This window comes from Perca flavescens, chromosome 17, assembly GCF_004354835.1.
Source record: "Perca flavescens isolate YP-PL-M2 chromosome 17, PFLA_1.0, whole genome shotgun sequence".
NCBI classification, from domain to species: domain Eukaryota; kingdom Metazoa; phylum Chordata; class Actinopteri; order Perciformes; family Percidae; genus Perca; species Perca flavescens.
The window spans coordinates 9,550,439-9,568,419 of NC_041347.1; the positions used below are offsets into that span (position 1 = coordinate 9,550,439).

A 17,981-nucleotide genomic window follows, 5' to 3' on the forward strand; every position below is an offset into this window, starting at 1 on the left:
TCAGTGTCATAGATAGCTTGGTAGCTAATCGGTAGATACATATCATGTCAACATTATAGTTATGTCAGATTCAGTAGAAGCAGATGTTATTAAAGCTGCGAGCAGCGATGGACTGCTGAGTTCAATGACACCTCACACAAGACTCTACCTTAAACGGTTCAAATGTTATGAAAGGGGGCGTGGCCTGAGTAAGTGGGTGTGGCCATGTTATAGGGGGCGGCTCAGTATCACACGTAGACCACACATTCTGAGTTTCATGCAAATCGGATGATGTTTGTCATATAAGGCAGATTTCCTGTTGCCAGCGGGGGGCGCTATGACCAAAAGTCAATTTTGGCCTGTAAGTGTCCTCAGGCCTGGACCCTTGTCCATCGTGAGAAATTTCGGGCAGATACGACAACGTACACTCAAGTTACAACAACTTCTTTTTTCATCGCTAAACACTCAAAATGGCCGCCACGCCACGCCCACACCGTCTGACGAAAAGTTTTTCTTTTAATAACTTTTCATTGTTAAGGTGTTGGGATGGTACAGACCAAGTTTGAAGTCCATCGGATGAAATCTCTAGGAGGAGTTCGTTAAAGTATAGCACCTTGACTTTTAGGCCTACTTCCTGTTGCCACTAGGGGGCGCTATGACTTTAAGTAAATATCGGCCTTTATTTGTCCTCAGGGTTGGACTCTTATGAATCGTGAAAAGTTTCGAGGTAATCGGACAACGTACACTCGAGTTACACCCACTTCCTGTTTCGGCGGCGAAACGCACAAAATGGCCGCCCTGCCACGGCCACGCCCTATGACGAAAAGTTTTTCTTTTAACAACTTTTCATCTTTAACGTCTTAAGATGGCACAGACCGAGTTTGAAGTTGATCGGATGAAATCTCTAGGAGGAGTTCGTTAAAGTACGACATGTGGAAATGGCCAAAATCGCACTAATTTCGAACATTTAATTCAAAATGGCGGACTTCCTATTGGGTTTAGGGTATGGCTCTAATGAAGTTTTTTGTACATCTTGACATGTTACATATGTGTACCAAGTTTCGTGAGTCTACGTTAAACGCACTGCAGGGGCTCAATTTTCTTAACTGTCTAGGGGGCGCTAGCGAGCCATTTTTGTGCGCCTATTCCCGAAACCCTTAAAATACGTAAATTTTCACCAGACTTGATGCGGCCGCCAAATTTGGTGAGTTTTTGAATATATTAAGCCCCTCAAAAAGCCAATTCATTTGACGGGAAAATAATAATAATAGAAAGAAACAATAATTCCTTCAGTTTCAATAGGGCCTTCGCCGCTGTCGGCGCTCGGGTCCTAAATATTGTGAAACACAGTTGTGAAACCCTCAGTTTCAGAAACTGTCCCACCAGGGAGCAACAGACCCCTCATCCTCCTCTTTGGATTTGAGACAAGGTGAGCTTATATCAAAATTAAAGCAAACCATCTTTAGCCATTTTGACTGAAAGGTGTTAAATAACACTAAAGTTAGGCAGAGCAGTGCAGACCAGGACTATGGCCAGATAAATTAACAGATGATCAGAGAGACACCATAGTACGCAGGCTGGCAAGTAAAGGTACAGAGAAAACCAACCAACTGTAGTAGTAACCACAGTAAAGTAGGCTAGAGAATGTTGAGAAAGGAGGTTTGAAATGTGTGTTATCAGGCTACTCTAAGCATTACAGTTAATAGTTATTACCCTATAAACAGCTAGGCCTACAGATTCATGTGTACAGAGGCCCGATTATTATTTATTTTTTATTGGGGGAGGGCGGGGGGTGTTGAGGAACATGGGGGCCCATCAGGACTGCATATGCATAGCGCCCAGGGTCTTGTGCTACGCCCCTGCGTACTGCACACCGTCAGACTGGCTGACAAAATCTCCCTGGACTCTTCCCATGTGTTGAATTTTTTTATGATGCCTATATGTTTTTAGCTTTTTAGGTTGTTGTGTTATAATTGTTGGAGCTTGTATTGCAAGACACATTTCTGTGTCTACGGACAATAAAGTGCTATCTATCTATCTATCTATCTATCTATCTATCTATCTATCTATCTATCTATCTATCTATCTATCTATCTATAGGGTTGAGCTGTAATAGTTTGATCCAGTTACGGAAAGTATTTCCAAAACCAAATGCAGCTGTAACGTTAAAGATATAAGTCCACTCAACCCTATAGAAGGCCTTCTCTGCATCAAGCGAGAGAAGAGCGGTGTCTTTTTCTTTGTTTTGGCAGTATAGTACATTGAAAACGTTCTCAATATACTGTGGGAAGAATGTTCTATAATGTTAGGTGCGCACCTTACATTATAACGGGAATGTTATGCTAAATATTCAATCATGCCAACCAAAAATATTATAAATAATATTTTTTACCTTTCTGACAGGGAACTGAAGCTGTTTTCTCTGCTTTGTGTCTGTGGAAAAGTCAGTCTAATGTGAATTCAGATTGTGTGGGGCCTCAGTGCAGCGACATCATCTACTTCTTCTTTTTTCTCTTCTCAGTGGTGTGTCACCTGCCGTGTATGAATGGCGGGAAGTGCAGCACCAGGGACAAGTGTCAGTGCCCCCCTGATTTTACTGGAAAGTTCTGCCAGATGGCTGTTCAGAATGGACAGCAGCAGCCGTCAGGCGGCTACAGCCAGTCTCAGGTCCACTCCACACACACCCTGCCCCTGACCTACAGCAACGGCCACAACCCTGGTGAGTGATGGGAACTGGGATGATAGCGGGACAAGTAAAGGCTAAACTATGGGGCTTGTGATCCAGATGGAAAATGTGGGTGCAACAAGTGACATTTTTCCTGTTATTTATTATTGAACTTCCTGTAAAGGATACATGTTTGAGTCATGCATTGCAAGGGCTGCACTTAACTGTGAAATAGTTAGAACTCACATGAGCCTTTTCAGTAGTCATTGGAATAGTCTCCCCACCAGGCACTAGTGTCTCAGAATTTTGCCATTTTTTTATGATTTCTTAATTTAATTCAATTCACTTTTACTCATAGTATCCGCTCCTAACAGGAGTTATCTCAGGACACTTTACAGATAGAGTAGGTCTAGACCACACTCTATAATTTACAAAGACAGTTCCCCCCATGAGCAAGCATTTGGTGCAAAAGTGGTGAGGTAAAACTTTCTTTAAACAGACAGAAAACTCTGACAGAACCTGACTCTTGGTTGATGGAAAGAGAGAGAGAGGGAGAACTTTAGCTGGTTCTGCTGCAAAGCGTTAGTGTAAGAGTGAGCAAGTATTGCTTCTACAACAGGTACACAGAATGTGTAAAAGGCCCATACTATATTTGAACATGTTTGGTTGTTGAAGGGACACACCACTTGGGAGATCATATATATCGTACATTTCCTGAATGACCACAGTTCAGTAGACAGTCCGTCAGAGCAACCAGCCCGCAAAACTATACGACCATGTAGGACCTTTATTCCTCCCTCTAATCTGACCCATTTTCTGTCCTCATATCTAAACCAGAGAACGGTCGCGGTTTTAAACACGTGGGTAACGTAGTGAAACGGTCCCAGTTTGGAGTTAAGTTGATAAAAAGATGGAGGTTTGGGTTCAAATCAGACGTTACTTCACTTCCTACCACCACTATGAATCTTAATGAGTCGTAATTGCTGCTCGGAAAAACAACCTATGGGATTTTCTTTTGGGGGAGGAGCTGTGTCGTGCTGGACAAGATGCAGCCTGTAGATTACAGCTGAGGCTCCGATTGATCAAACTGATGCACACCCTACATTTAGGATTTAAAATCCAGTTAGTGTCCATGGCAGCTCTAAAACAGTCCACAATACAGCATACTGATCAACAGTAGAGTATTTATCCCTCGATCTATTTGAGCATTTCCATAATGTTAACTTCCCTTGTAGTACAACAATCAATCAATGTATTTGTCACCTGAAATCCCATAAAATACATGAAAACGATTAGTTGATGTATTGACAACAATTTTAAAGCATAAATGCAAAACATTCTGTGGGCCCGTCTGCTCCAATGTGACGTGTTGCTGCTTCGCCTGTTTGATGTCATAAACTAAACCTCTCTCACTTTGGGCTGTTGGTTACACAAAAACCTTGCCCTCTAGAAAGTTATAATCAGCGTTTTATTACATTTTTCATTTTGTGACAGTTGACAGTGAAAACAGTTGATATGGTAGTTGTAGATAATAGAGAGCTGTCCCCATCTCAAAGTATGACTGTTAGAGTAACAAGCAGACAGCTGAATGAGAGGAGCTACAGGCTGAAAGAGAAGACACTGCAGGCACCAGGACTATTGTGTTTTATTTCTAAATGTAAAACACAAATCTAGGAAATTACTTTTGGATTACCACAGCACACTGAGAGGGTTCTTATACTGAAGTAGAACGTCGTGGTGCTGCACTGCTGCACATACACCTGCCATGCCTCACTCTCAGTATCATTTACCAAACACACTCTCTCCATTCTAGAAGTCCAAACTTCTCAATTTAAACTTGTCAGTTATTTATTCAGAACACCACACCAAATAACTCCCGCCTACGGCCCTCTCCCCTCAAAGGGTTGAATCTCGGAAGTCTGTTAGCTTTATTGCACTTCTGATTCCCTCGTCTTGAAGTCAACGGGCTTTGGTTCGATGCCTGAAATAAGGTCTGTGATTAAAATAACATTTAGACATTTTCACTTTTTGTTCTAGGACATAAAATACGACTCGTGAATTTTTAAGCTTGCGCCTCTTAAAAAGGGTGGTTGCTAACAATCTGCTAAATGTGACAACAGAGGTCATCATGCCAAGCACACAAAATGACTTGGAAGCTAGTGGTGGGGACGTCTTCATGCGACCGTGGTGTACTTCTTTTCTAGCCTTAATGTTGGCTTTTCACTTCTGGCGATTGCATTTACGCTTCAAAAATCATACAGTGGTGTTCACTTCTGAAGATTATCTTGCTGAACAAAACGTAGAAGTATCATAAACGTTTGTCTGCCACAGAGCTTATTTTCTGCCAATCCTGTCACAACACACCACACTCCCAATAATGGAGGAAGCCCGCTGTAATGTGAATGCACCATCAGACTTGACAAAGCTCCCCAGAGTCTCTAACCACAGGCTCAGGATGAGAAAACCTATCTTGTGTCAAATCTGTGGAGTTTCCCTTTAAAATGTTACACAGTATTACCCACAATTCCTGATTATGCAATATAATAGTTGTCTGCTGATGTGTCCCATGTGCCTCCAGTGTTCAGCCCCAGCATTGTCAACATCCACATTAAGCATCCCCCCGAAGCCTCGGTCCAGGTCCACCAGGTGTCTCAGCTGGACAACTACCACAACATCGGGCAGCAGCTCAAAGCTTCCCAGGCAGGCTCCTCCTCCTCCACCAGCTACACCTACCAGCACTCAGAGAGCAGCCAGAAGATCCAGCAGCACGGCTACAACATGCTTTATCCCAGCCCGCATGGCTACCAGCCAATCAGCTCCAAGAACACCCTGGGCCGCTGCTTCCAGGAGACGGCAGGGAGTCAGGTCAGAAATGGCTGCTTTTTGTTAGCTTAACAAGAAAGATTTACATAGCAAATAATATGCAACCAAAGATTTTCTAATAAGTTGAGTTGAAACTGGCAATCAAGCCTCTCAATAGGAGGGAAAATGTGTAAACTCTGGGTGGTCAGATTCATCTTAGGCTGCACGTAATAACAATGAAGATGATGAAGAGGAAAACTTGCTCTGATGACGACCAGCAAGTTTTACAAAGAGTTGAGGATGACACATTCATGTTGATTAGTTACAATTTGGCAGTCACAAATATTTTTTAAGTAATATAAAAGTCCTATTTTAAGTGAAATTTAAATAATTTCATTTTAAATTTATGTTAATCAATGCCAACATGTATATGGATTAGTGTTTATTGATGTTGCCTTGTATACATGTATGTATTGATGTTGCTGCAAAGACAGCTACGACCGAGACCAAAGTGCACATTATTAATGGGTAATTTCGTTCTTTTTCCAACCTGGACCATATTTCCACATGCATTGGTGTCTAAGTGACTGATGTGAACAATCTTTTTTGTAATAATATGCAATGTAACCCTACAGGACTAATGTTCAGCAGCATTTAGAGTCCACTAAAAGTTCTGTTGTTGCTGCTGACAGACTCATATTATTATTCTAAGTGTCTGACAACATTATGGAAAGGATCACTACAGAGATAGACCTTTTAGTTAAAGAAACTAAAACTCAACATGAAACAGCCTCGAAATCACCATCACCAAACTCCACCAGACTCCATGTAAATAATCAGGACTTTTAGCGTGTATAGAGCCAGCATATTTCCACATGTAAATGGGTGAATTAAGGATTTGGGCAGTGGTGGCCTAAAGGTTAGAGAAGAGAGCTTGAGGTTGGGAGGTTGTTGGTTCAATCCCCAGACCAACAGGATCAAATCTGGGTGGGGAAAGTAAAAGAGCAGTGCTTGTCCCTCCCTCATTAATACCACTAATGGCCCTTAACCCCAACCGCTCCAGTGGAGCTGCTCAGTGGCCAGCAGATCAGACTGTGGTTGTGCTGGGCAGCTTCCAGCTGTGAATGTGTCCAACTGTGTGATCAGGGCGTTCCTGCAAAAGAGAGGCTGCCTCTCAGTGAACCTCCCCTGAATAAATAAAGGTTAAATAAAAAAATAAAAAAGGGTTTATTTCAACCAAACCAGAGTGGTGATTGTTGGAACAGTGGAAAGATGAACCAAGACGGCTTTTGATAGTTTTATTTAGTTTCTGTCCACTTAGAATGAAGTGTGTTTTACGATGATAAAAGTACTAATTATTTACATGGAGTCTGGTGGGTTTAGCAATCGCAATTTTACGGATGGTATTATGTTTTAAAAAATGATCTTACTCTTTAACTAAAAGATCTATCTCTGTAGGGATCCTTTCCATAATGTTGTCAGACACTTAATATAATAATATAATAATAATCTGAGCCTGTCAGCAGCAAAAACAGAAGTTTTTCTCACAAAAATGCTTGTACTACTAGTGAAATTGACAAATGTGTTGTGCCCCAGCCAAAACAACTCAACCACCCTTAATGTCAAGTCCCGGAGATGAGGGATGTAAAATAGAAACTTTAACAGATTTATTTTCTCGCTGTAAAGATTCACAATGTTGAGTTGGAGGTTATAAATCTTGAGTCCCTCCATCACCAGGTCACATGTTTTGCAGAGCAGTTGTTGCCATAGAGGTCAGGACCTCTCAGTTATCTGCAGGTATGTCCATGAGACTGAGGGTGGCTGCGGTGTGTTTGACACCATGCCATCAGACCGACCTACCGAGGAAACAGACAATAGAAAAAACACATTTTTAGTGAAATGAAACTAATCATGTCTCTTTCCCTTTGTTTGTGTGTGTGTTTCAGTGTGGGAAGGCTCTGCCAGGTCTCACTAAGCAGGAGCAGTGCTGTGGGACCATCGGGACGTCCTGGGGTTTCCACAAATGCCAGAAATGTCCAAAGAAACAATGTAAGTACCGCTGTTATTGGCTCTGGGTTTCTGTTTCAAATATTTTTATTATGAAGCTTAATTTAAAAAATCAAGTTACAAAATTGTTATTACAGTGCTTCTTTTTTACAGTATACAAACGAAAATAAGGAATGGAAATAAGGATAAATAAATAAACAAAAAACTAACAAATGAGAGGCCCTAATTCCTACCCGCAATAACCCACCCCGGACTGCGATCAGGATACTGCTTGTCCTGTAAGATAAGTCTTTTAGTTTCTCCTTAAGGATGAACCGGATCCTCTCAAGGTGGAGTGTGTCCATCATCTTCATGAGCCTCAGTGTTTGTCCCTCTTTCTTTTTCCAGAATAAAAGGATACACTTCTTTGCAGTGAGAATTCAATATACCAAGAAGTGCTGTTGCGCCAGTATCAGTCTCTTTGCTTCATTGGATATCCCTAAGATTACTAAAACTGGATCTGGGACAATTTGAAAATGTAACACCTAGGACATGAAACTAAAGATATCAGTCCAGTAACCTTGTATTTTGCAACAGAGAACATAACTATGAAGTAAATCACCAACATGAGTCACATTTGTCACACAGAGGAGAGAGCTCAGGGAAGATCGTAGAATAATAATAGTGTAGCCTATGTAGGATTTTAAACTGTATTAGACAATGACGTGCACTTGCGGATATATGCTAAACTCTCATCCCATAGGTCATTTTGTATGTTCGTACCCAACTTCTTTTCCCAATCCGCTTTAACAGTGGCAGTATTTGGTCGGCTTATCTCTTAAAACTTATCATATAAACAGGATATATTGTGATCTGACCTCCTTAACTCACCTACGCAGTCATCCAGCTTATCTGGCCCTGCTTTCTCAAACTGAGGAAGATGTGTTCTTACATAATTTCTTACTTTAAAGAATCAGAATAAATGGTGTTTGGGTAAACCATATTTTTGTTGTACCTGATGAAAAGATGCAAATGATCCTTCTATATATAAGTCCCCTACGTTACGAACACCGAGATCTTTCCACATATCAAAGGTTGTGTCAAGACAAGAAGGAGGGAAGGAAGGGTTTGCTGCTATTGGCAACCAGGGAGAGATTGCTCTGGGTTTTAAGTTCTTTGATATCTGTTTCCAAGTCCTTACTGTGTCATGTATTACCGGGTTGTGCTTGTAACATGTTCTGTTAAGAGGAATCAGAGATAAAATTACAGCACCGATTGAGTATGGCAGATAGTCCTCTCGCTCAATCTCCAGCCCATTCGACAACAAAGCAGTATCATCTAACACTAATACAATGTAACGGATAGATGTAGCCCAATAATAATTTATAAAATTTGGAAGTGCAAGTCCTCCATGTGATCTGGACTTACAAAAATGTTTTTTTATTCTATGGGATTTATAATTCCAGACAAAGGGAAGAACTATTGAGTCTAACTTTTTAAAGTATGACTTTCAGAGAAAAATTGGTATGTGTTGGAGGAGGCAAAGTAGTTGTGGGAGAAAAAACATCTTAATTGTATTCACCCTGCCCACTAGGGATAATGGAAGAGTCAACCAGAACTGAATTCTATTTTTGAGTTTGTCTAAAAAGGGGAAGAAAATTTTCTTTGAATATAGAGCTTAATTTTTTTAGTAATGATTAGTAATTTCTGATGTTATCTTAAAAGGGAGGGACCGGAGCCAATTATAATCTTCTAGCTTTAAGGGCATCAGTTCGCTTTTACCCCAATTGATCCTGTATCCAGCCAAGGTGCCGAATAGCTTAATAACTGCTAAAACATTTGGCATAGTAACTTTCAGTTGGGATATAAATAACAGAATATCATCAGCGTACAAGGATATTTTGTTTTTCCCGTATACTCTGTGTTATATCCATGTATATCAGGATGGCATCTAATGGTCTCCCCTAGTGGTTCCAAAGCCAAAGCAGACAATAAAGGGCTTAGCACGCAACCTTACCTTGTGCCTCTGTGGATTAGGCACCAAAACACAATTCAGGACAAAGATGGGAGATATGTTATGGTCATGGGGCAAATGCACTCAATCCCAATAACACTATTACATATATATGGCCCAAATCACGACGGTCCAGAATTCTTTAGAAAGGTATTAGGTTCAATCCCAGACATGTCCACTACACATCTTATTATCGGTGGAGATTTTAATTTATCGGATCAATATGGCCGCCCCCCTTGCCTTTGTAGAAAACTTAGAGTGGAATATTCGGCTTATCCATCTACATCGTAGTTTATTATGAGCATCATTTTTCAGATGAGTTTTTTGCAAGAAGATCACATCAGCTTTAAGTGCTTTTAAGTTGGACAGAACCTTGACCCTTTTAACTGGTTCGTTAACCCCATTCACATTCCAGGTACAAAAGGTCACCTCTCTTCTATTTTTGTCTTTATCGAACGTATCCTGCATTGAGATGGTAATTTGTTATGATCTTATTTGGCTTCCTTTTCCTCTTCACTAACTCATCACAGTCCCGAGTTCAGCAGTGCTTCCACCCGTCCCACCCCCATTCTAACATTACACAAAAAGCACTTATCATCCTAACTTTCTGAACTACCTGGACTGGTGGGAGAAAAGCCCCTGCATACACACCTAACAAAATAATAACATAGGTGCAACCTCCATAACCTGAGATCTTAATCATTAACTTCCTTATACCTAACCTAATCAGTAGCTAAGCAGCTTATAGAATGGGCGTTTTTCAAAGCACACATTTTGACTTGTCATAGAAGGAAAAGCACAGCTGAAATTGATAACCTTAACGATGGCTCAATTCCATCAAGTGTCCCAGTAAGCTATTTCAGTGAGTCAGCATGCACAATACGAGGGCCTCTCCTAAGTGGAATGCAGCCATCATTAATGGTTTTGAACACACCTGTGCATTTCCTACTATGACATGTCAAGGTCATAAGGAAAAAACAAAGTCAGACTTGTACATACTTCACACACAGTATGTATGCAGCCTAATCCTCCAAGCTAAGCAACAAAAAATAAATGAAGCTGTCTCCATCCTCGTTATTAAAGAGATTATAAACAGAGAACAAAATAGTTACAGAGGGGGAGGGGCTGGTATTAGGCAAACTTAACTAATAAAAGAGGGATTTAATGTACATGAGAGCCATACACATCCACAAAGGCTCCCGTTTACTGCATGTCCAAAGGCCCATACAAAACCTTACACCTCTTAACAGATGTCAATTATCAATAGTTTGAGCTTACAATCACAGCCAGTTGTCGCCATCCAGTTGAGATGCCTGAGGATCCGAAGTGCTGCTCCGCATATCGACAAGCCTCCTCTGGGTCGGTAAACACCGCTTCTGTCCCGTTGAGTGTTATCCTCAGTTTAGTGGGGTAGAGAAGCCCGAATCTCACTCCCGGTTTGTCCCATAATAGGTTCCGTGCGGGGGTGAATGCTGCTCGGCGTTTAACCACGGTCTGCGGTAGATCCCCAAATATTTAAAATATATATATATATATATACTCCGTATGTCAGATTCCTGTTGCCCGTAGCTTTCCGTTTGTGTGGCAGTTGAGTAGCCTCACAATAAAATGTCTTGGCCATCATCCTGGCGCGTCTTCAGAGCTCTATGGGCTCGGTCTATTACCGGGGTTTTGGCTAAATCCAGAGCTTTTTTAAGCAGCTGCACCACAAAGTCTCTCGTAGTTTTCCCTCTTTCTTTTCCCTCAGGTACCCCGGCAATTCGGAGGTTCTGGGTCTTCAATCGTCCCTCCAAGTCCACACATTTATCAGACAATTGCTCTACTTGGTTAGTGAGGCGTTTAACTTTGTTTTGCAACTCCGCTACGGTATCAGACGTGTCAGAGGCAGACGCCCCTATCTCCTTCAGTATGCGATTCTGACTTTCCATTTGTGCTTTTACTGTGTTAATGGCCGAGTCGTTTTCGGCTTTTAATGCAGCCATTTCCCCTCTTAGAGTAGTTGTTACGTCGGCAATTTTCTCCTCTATTTTATTACATATTTCGGATTTTACCTGGGAGAGCTCCGTGTGCAAAGTTCCAAGATACCTGATTGATTTCAATGAGAAACCTGCATACCGCTACACACTCGCTGCTGTCTGTGTCTGTTCTAGACTACTGAATCATCAGGGCAACACATGAGCAACGATGGCAATAAATATGTGGTTCCTTGATAAAAAGTTGAAAGACCATAAAACATGAGCAGAAAAGTGAACTATGACTCAGTAGGTGTGATTATAAGAATTGTCCAATCACTGAGCTTGTATAAACTAAGCTGAAGAATACGTTCAGCATTTACATGAGTTCACTTTCAGATTCTGGATCAATTTTAGATGAGTCACTGAGTTTGTTGCAGTGACAAAGATTTTTGGATTTGCTACAGCTCTGATTTGCGTCTCCCACTGGCTTTGTCTCCATAGAAACAGCAGCTGAGGCTTATTGGTGGTATTAGAGTGTTTAGAGCGATCCGCCATGCAATATCGACAGATAACACCTGATTTCTCAGAAATTAAGCTGGAGTCATTAAAGCTGATGACATAACATAAACCTAATATCATTAAATTACTCAGAAGATTACGCTTTATTATTGTTCTTCCATTGGTTTGGAAAGTCATTAGAGCCACAAGTATTGGTTCAGATTGATGATGCAGTTAGTCCCTAGTATGCATAGATTATAACTACATCCTACATCCTTACATTCTCTCTTCACTGGAAATTCTGGTGTCTTTACAACTTTACACCTCCAGGCTGGGGAGTACTTCTCATGACCAGTAAACTGAACCTGATGTCTGTGATATTGGTGAGTTATTTATGCAGTTTACACTCATAACAGAGATCTACTTGCATAGAGAGGACAGAGATAGGTTTGTGAGCCTCTGTAGAGGTGTGACAATATGAATTCCTATGTATATGTATATTCTTATGACTACCACTCACTTTGGAAAGGAGTATAAAATTGCGATCCTTGGGCACAGTGCGACTGACAGTGAGAAGCTGGACTGAGTTTGGTTTGAGAGATTGGCATCTTCTCGTGGTACTACTACTTCTGTTTGTTTGTGTCTTCATGGCTGTTTTGACATGATTCAGAGGTACAAGGTGCTCTTTACCGTTATCGAAAATGGACTTCTATTGTCTTGCGCCATCACTCCTGCTAGTCCTCCTGCTAATCTGGGAAGTCAACACTGCCAGCGGAGCCAGGAGGCAATACAGCAGAAATGAGCTGCTGCAACTTAACCTTGTGAGGCCAGCTGGTGTGTCAGACATCACGCTGCAGCTACCAGACCTCATCCTAAGAGACTGTAATGCCTTCGATGATCCTGGGGAATGTTCAGTCTCTAAGGAATAAAATGGATGAACTCAACGCTTCTTCTTGTTAGGCTCCAGTCAGACCCGGAACTGAGAAACAGTTCAAATCCTATTAAACCATTGTGTTAACACACACCTACCCACACCTACACCGAGAGAAAAAAAAAAGAAAGTTGCGATCTCATGTGGACGTGCAGCAGCCAGCAGGACGTTATCTTCAGTGAAGCAAACACATATAAATCCAATTTGCAGTTAGCTGTTAGTCCAAGAAACACAGCTCAAACACGAAAACCAAAAACAGTCACCAGCTACGGCAAAGTTCTCCTCAGCAGGGAAACACGCTGTCGTCCTCGCCGGTCCAAAATCAGCGTCCTCCGAACCAGCAACTCTCTGCCATTAGCTCCAACTTTAGCTATCTAGTCCATTAGCTCCGACTTTAGCCAGGCACAACGTTTGTTCTAAAACACTGCCATAATGTAGCTACACCTCTTCAGCTTCGTTATTCCACTTAGATCGTTTCCAAGCTAAATATCCTAGTGTCTCTAGATGTTTCTCAGTGTTTTCTTTCCTCTTCTCGATTTGCGATCCTCTCCACTCTCCGTGTCGCTGCTCAGCCGTTTTGCGTGTGTGTCTGTGTGTGTTTGTTTGTTTGTGTGTCTGCCTGTCTCCGTCTGTCTCTCTCTGTGTGTGTGTGTGTGTGTGTGTGTGTGAGAAACGGGTTAGCTAGGCTACTGAGAATGCTATTTTTCATTTGAATGTTTATGCCGCGGCTGGAAAATTAACGAGCGACATCATTGCGTTATAATCCATTATGGTGGGCCACTGCATCGATGCAGCATGGTCCATGTCCGCGATGCAATTCCTCGATTATTTGATTAAATTCAACACCTCTAATGTAAAGCTCAAATATTGGCCGTTTTACGAAAATGGATGGCTAATTGCAAATTGGGTAAGACAGTGTTGGCTCCAAAATCTGCCGGGACAGGTGGCGGCTGCCGGCCGGGTTTGCTGCCTTCCGTGTCGGCCTCTCCCCCTTTACAGACTCACTGAGCTGGAGCTCTGTCAGGATCTCACACACGAGCTGCGCCGTGTACTTTAGAAAGAAGAAAGTTTCGAGGTTTTGCAAGGATATTGAAAATGAACCACGGTGGTAAATGCAGTGTTCCAGACTGTCCAACGGAATAGACTACTGGCCCAGAGAGAAGGGTTTAGAACGAGTAAATGGAGCAGGAGTTATTGATCTAACGCAGCGCTGCAGAGGCACTGGCAGAGGACATGTTTGCAGCGGTTCACTCTCTTCTCCCCGCGCTTACTAGCTACAAGGTGAGTTGTGATTCTTTGGTGGAGGTTTGTAATGTCCTAAGGGTAACGTTACAACTACACTAGTTGTAATGAAAGTGTCGAAACCGCGCCCGGGCATGTCTGGGCATATAACAGACAGTGTGTCTGTGTGTGTGTGCGCAGCTCTGTGTCTGTCTGTGTTTGTGTGTGTGTGCTGTGCGCTGTGCGCCGGGCAACAGTTTTGTGTGTGTGTGTGTGTGTGTGTGTGTGTGTGTGTGTGTGTGTGTTTGTCTGAAATATGAGACCTGCTGTATCGTTTCCAATGTATGTGTGAGTGGTTCCTCAACCAGTCAGCGCACAGCTCATCTAAATATTCATGAGCATACCATATTTGGAAGAAAAGCTCTCGTTCTAAATAGAGCCATTACACAAGGATGCATAAGGACCAAAAAAATAGCACCTGGTTGAGTTCTACAAGGCAAACTCTACTTTATTAGTCCCAATCTTAGTGAAGATGTACAATAATTAATTTCAAGAAGGTCAACTCCCATCGACGCTGTATATGGCTTCTATATCCTTGCTTTTGAAAAAGGTAACTACAGACCGATTTCTCTGCTAAATGTGGACTGCAAGATAATAGCCAAAATTCTGTCTACCCGCCTCCAAAAGGTAATGCCATCCATAATTTCATCAGATCAAACAGGCATTACATTGGATAGGCATTCTTTCTTCAATACTCGGATATTACTTGACATTATTTTTTCTCCTTCATCTAATAACCCAGTTTCATTGGACGCAGAGAAAGCCTTCGATAGAGTCGAGTGGGAATACCTCTTCTTTGTCTTAGGAAAATTTGGGTTTGACCCCAAACTCATTTCTTGGATACGGCTTTTGTACGCTTTCCCGTCTGCATCGGTATATACCAACGGTGTTCAATTGCCACCCTTTTTACTCCAGCGGGGGACACGTCAAGGCTGTCCGCTCTTGCCTTTGTTATTCAATATAGCTATTGAGCCCTTGGCCATCTGGCTCCGAAGTCATGATGCATTTAAAGGCATCACACGTCATGACATGGTCCATAAACTTTCCCTTTATGCAGACAACTTTTTATTATACGTCTCTGACGCCATAGCTTCTATCCCCCCTATACTATCTGTTCTAGAACAGTTTGTCTGCCTGTCAGGGTACAAGTTAAACTTTCAAAAAAGCGAGTTATTTTTTGTTAATCAACTGGCTACATCTCTTCCTCATTCTTTATTCCCCTTTAAAGGAACACGCCGACTTATTGGGAATTTAGCTTATTCACCGTAACCCCCAGAGTAAGACAAGTCCATACATACCCTTCTCATCTCCATGCGTGCTGTAACGCTGCCTGACGGTTCCAGCATTAGCTTAGCCCAGCACAGATCCTGCAGGTAACTGGTTCCAACTAGCCTACTGCTCCCAATTGTGACAAAAGTGACAAGATAACGCCAACATGTTCATATTTACATGTTGTGATTTGTAGAGTCACAGCGTGTACAAAAAACAACGTAACATGAGACACAGCCATCTTCTAACAGTAAACAAACCGGGAACTATATTCTCAGACAGGCTTGCTGCGAGCATATCACTCCGCCCAAGTACAATATTCTTCTGCCTGAGAATATAGTTCCCAGTTTGTTTACAGTTAGAAGACGGCTGTGTCTCATGTTACGTTGTTTTTTGTACACGCTGTGACTCTATAAATCACAACATGTAAATAGGAACATGTTGGAGTTATTTTGTCACTTATTCGGAGCAGTAGGATTACTGGAACCATTCACCTGCAGGATCTGTGCTGGCCTGATGCTGCTGGAGCCATCAGACAGCCTTACAGCACGCACGGAGATGAGAAGGATATGTATTGACTTGTCTTACTCTGGGGGTTACGGTGAATAAGCTAAATTCCCAATAAGTCGGCGTGTTCCTTTAAGTTAGCCTTGGATGGGTTTAAATATCTGGGGATATTTATCACCGGTTCGCTTAAAGACTTGTTTTCGCCGCTTTATAAGAAAACGATTGTTGACCATATGTGGTTCTACGTCTTGGAACGCTGCACTCTCCTCTGACTGTCGACCGTGTGGCTCTAGAGATTCTCTCTGAATTCAATGTGACAAATTTTCTCAAAGGGAAGCAGCGATATTATGAATAATTTTAAATAGAGCAGAAATGTTAGAAATAAGGTTTTCAAAACTCAAAATGTTATATTTATTTTGAACTTTACAGTGATGATACTGGCGAGACGTTTTATCATGAATTTTTATGGCCCTTTTATATAATGATTCAAGTAATTATAACGATGTTTTACACGCCTGAGACCAACTAGACATGCAATACAGAAGATGTGGAACAATCATAGTATTGAGGTATATATGTGAGGCTTCAGTAGTTAATGAATTTCTAATATGTTTATAATTCATCAAATTAAATTTCGATTTATTACCAATTTGTTTTATGTGACTTTTAAAACCAAGGTTCGAATCAAGTACTAGACCTAAATATTTTGTTTTATTTACATTTTAAATTTTTTGTCCATTTACTTGAATTTCTTGAGTTAGTTGTAATTTACGTTTATTTGAAAAAAACATTGAAACCGTTTTATTAACGTTTAAGGTCAGACAGGACGTCTGCAACCATACTGCAACTTTTTGCAAGTCTTTTGATAATTTGTCAGCAACCTCCAGCTCGTTATCCCCAAAAGTGAAGATCACTGTATCATCAGCGTACATGACTACGTCAACGTCCGAACACACTCTATATATAGACGCTAAAAAGGGTCCCAAAATAGACCCTTGCGGCACTCCCATCGAGGTGGCTCTAAACGCAGATTGGATGTTATTCACTTGTACACACTGATGTCGGTCGCTCAAATAAGATCTTATCCAGTTTTGAGTGTGCTCAGAGATACTATATTGATTTAATTTTCTGTAAAGTATCTGGTGATTGACAGTATCAAAAGCTTTACGCAGATCAAGGAATACTGCTCCCACCACCCTTCCCTGATCCACATATGCCCTGACAGTTTCCAGGAAGTAACAACAGGCAAAGTCTGTTGAGTATTTACTTCTAAAACCAAATTGCATTGGATTTAAGAGAGACTATGAGTCAAAGTGGGCGGTAAGTTGCTCCGCCACAATCTTCTCGAGCACTTTTGACACAGCTGGGAGGATGCTTATTGGACGATAATTATTCATGTCTTGTTTGTTTCCAGACTTAAATATAGGGCTGACAATCGCAGGTTTTAAGGCTGCTGGAAAAATACCCTCACTAATCGATTGATTGATCATTGTTTTCAACGGATCAGAGAAGATGTCCTTATGTTGTTTCAAAAAAGAAGTATCAAATCCATAAATATCTTTTGCTTTGCTGCTGTTTAACACTAATAATTTTTTCAACTTTAGTTGTAGTTATTAAGCTAAGATTAAAATCAGATTTGTCACTGATTATAAGAGATGGATGAGCAATTTGAAAATTCTGAGCCAGTTTTTGGACACTGTTTAAAAAATATTCATTAAAATCTGTTCCTATTGCAAAAGAGTCATCAATATTTTTTCCATTAATATTGAGACGAATATTCTCACATTTTGACTTTTCTTTTCCAATCAATTTATCAATAGTTTTGCATATTATTCTACTATTACCTTGTGCATTCCTAATGATTTCAAGAAAAAAACTAGCTTTGGCCTTTCTAAGCTCAGCTGTAACTTTATTTCTTTGACTTGTAAAAGCAAATCAATCCGTTGTTAGTCCTGATTTTAGAAATGTTTTTAGCGCCACATCTCGCTTTTTCATCATATCCCAAATCATTTTGTTGAACCATGGTAAATTTCGTTTTGCATGTTGCTTTCTTTGCTTATTTTTTGTATATTTGGTTAAGATGTCATTTACAGC

At 41.2% G+C, this 17,981-nt stretch overlaps 1 protein-coding gene across 5 annotated transcripts in view; it reads left to right on the forward strand.

The window, feature by feature from the left end:
* ltbp1 (latent transforming growth factor beta binding protein 1) overlaps window positions 1–17,981 on the forward strand; it is a 239,834-nt gene that overhangs the window by 108,050 nt on the left and 113,803 nt on the right. For all 5 annotated transcript variants that reach the window (XM_028602867.1, XM_028602868.1, XM_028602869.1 and 2 more), the window contains exons 6-8: window positions 2,501–2,698; window positions 5,223–5,509; window positions 7,393–7,495. In XM_028602867.1, the coding sequence (XP_028458668.1) occupies window positions 2,501–2,698; window positions 5,223–5,509; window positions 7,393–7,495 (588 nt within the window). The remainder of the gene's footprint in view (window positions 1–2,500; window positions 2,699–5,222; window positions 5,510–7,392; window positions 7,496–17,981) is intronic.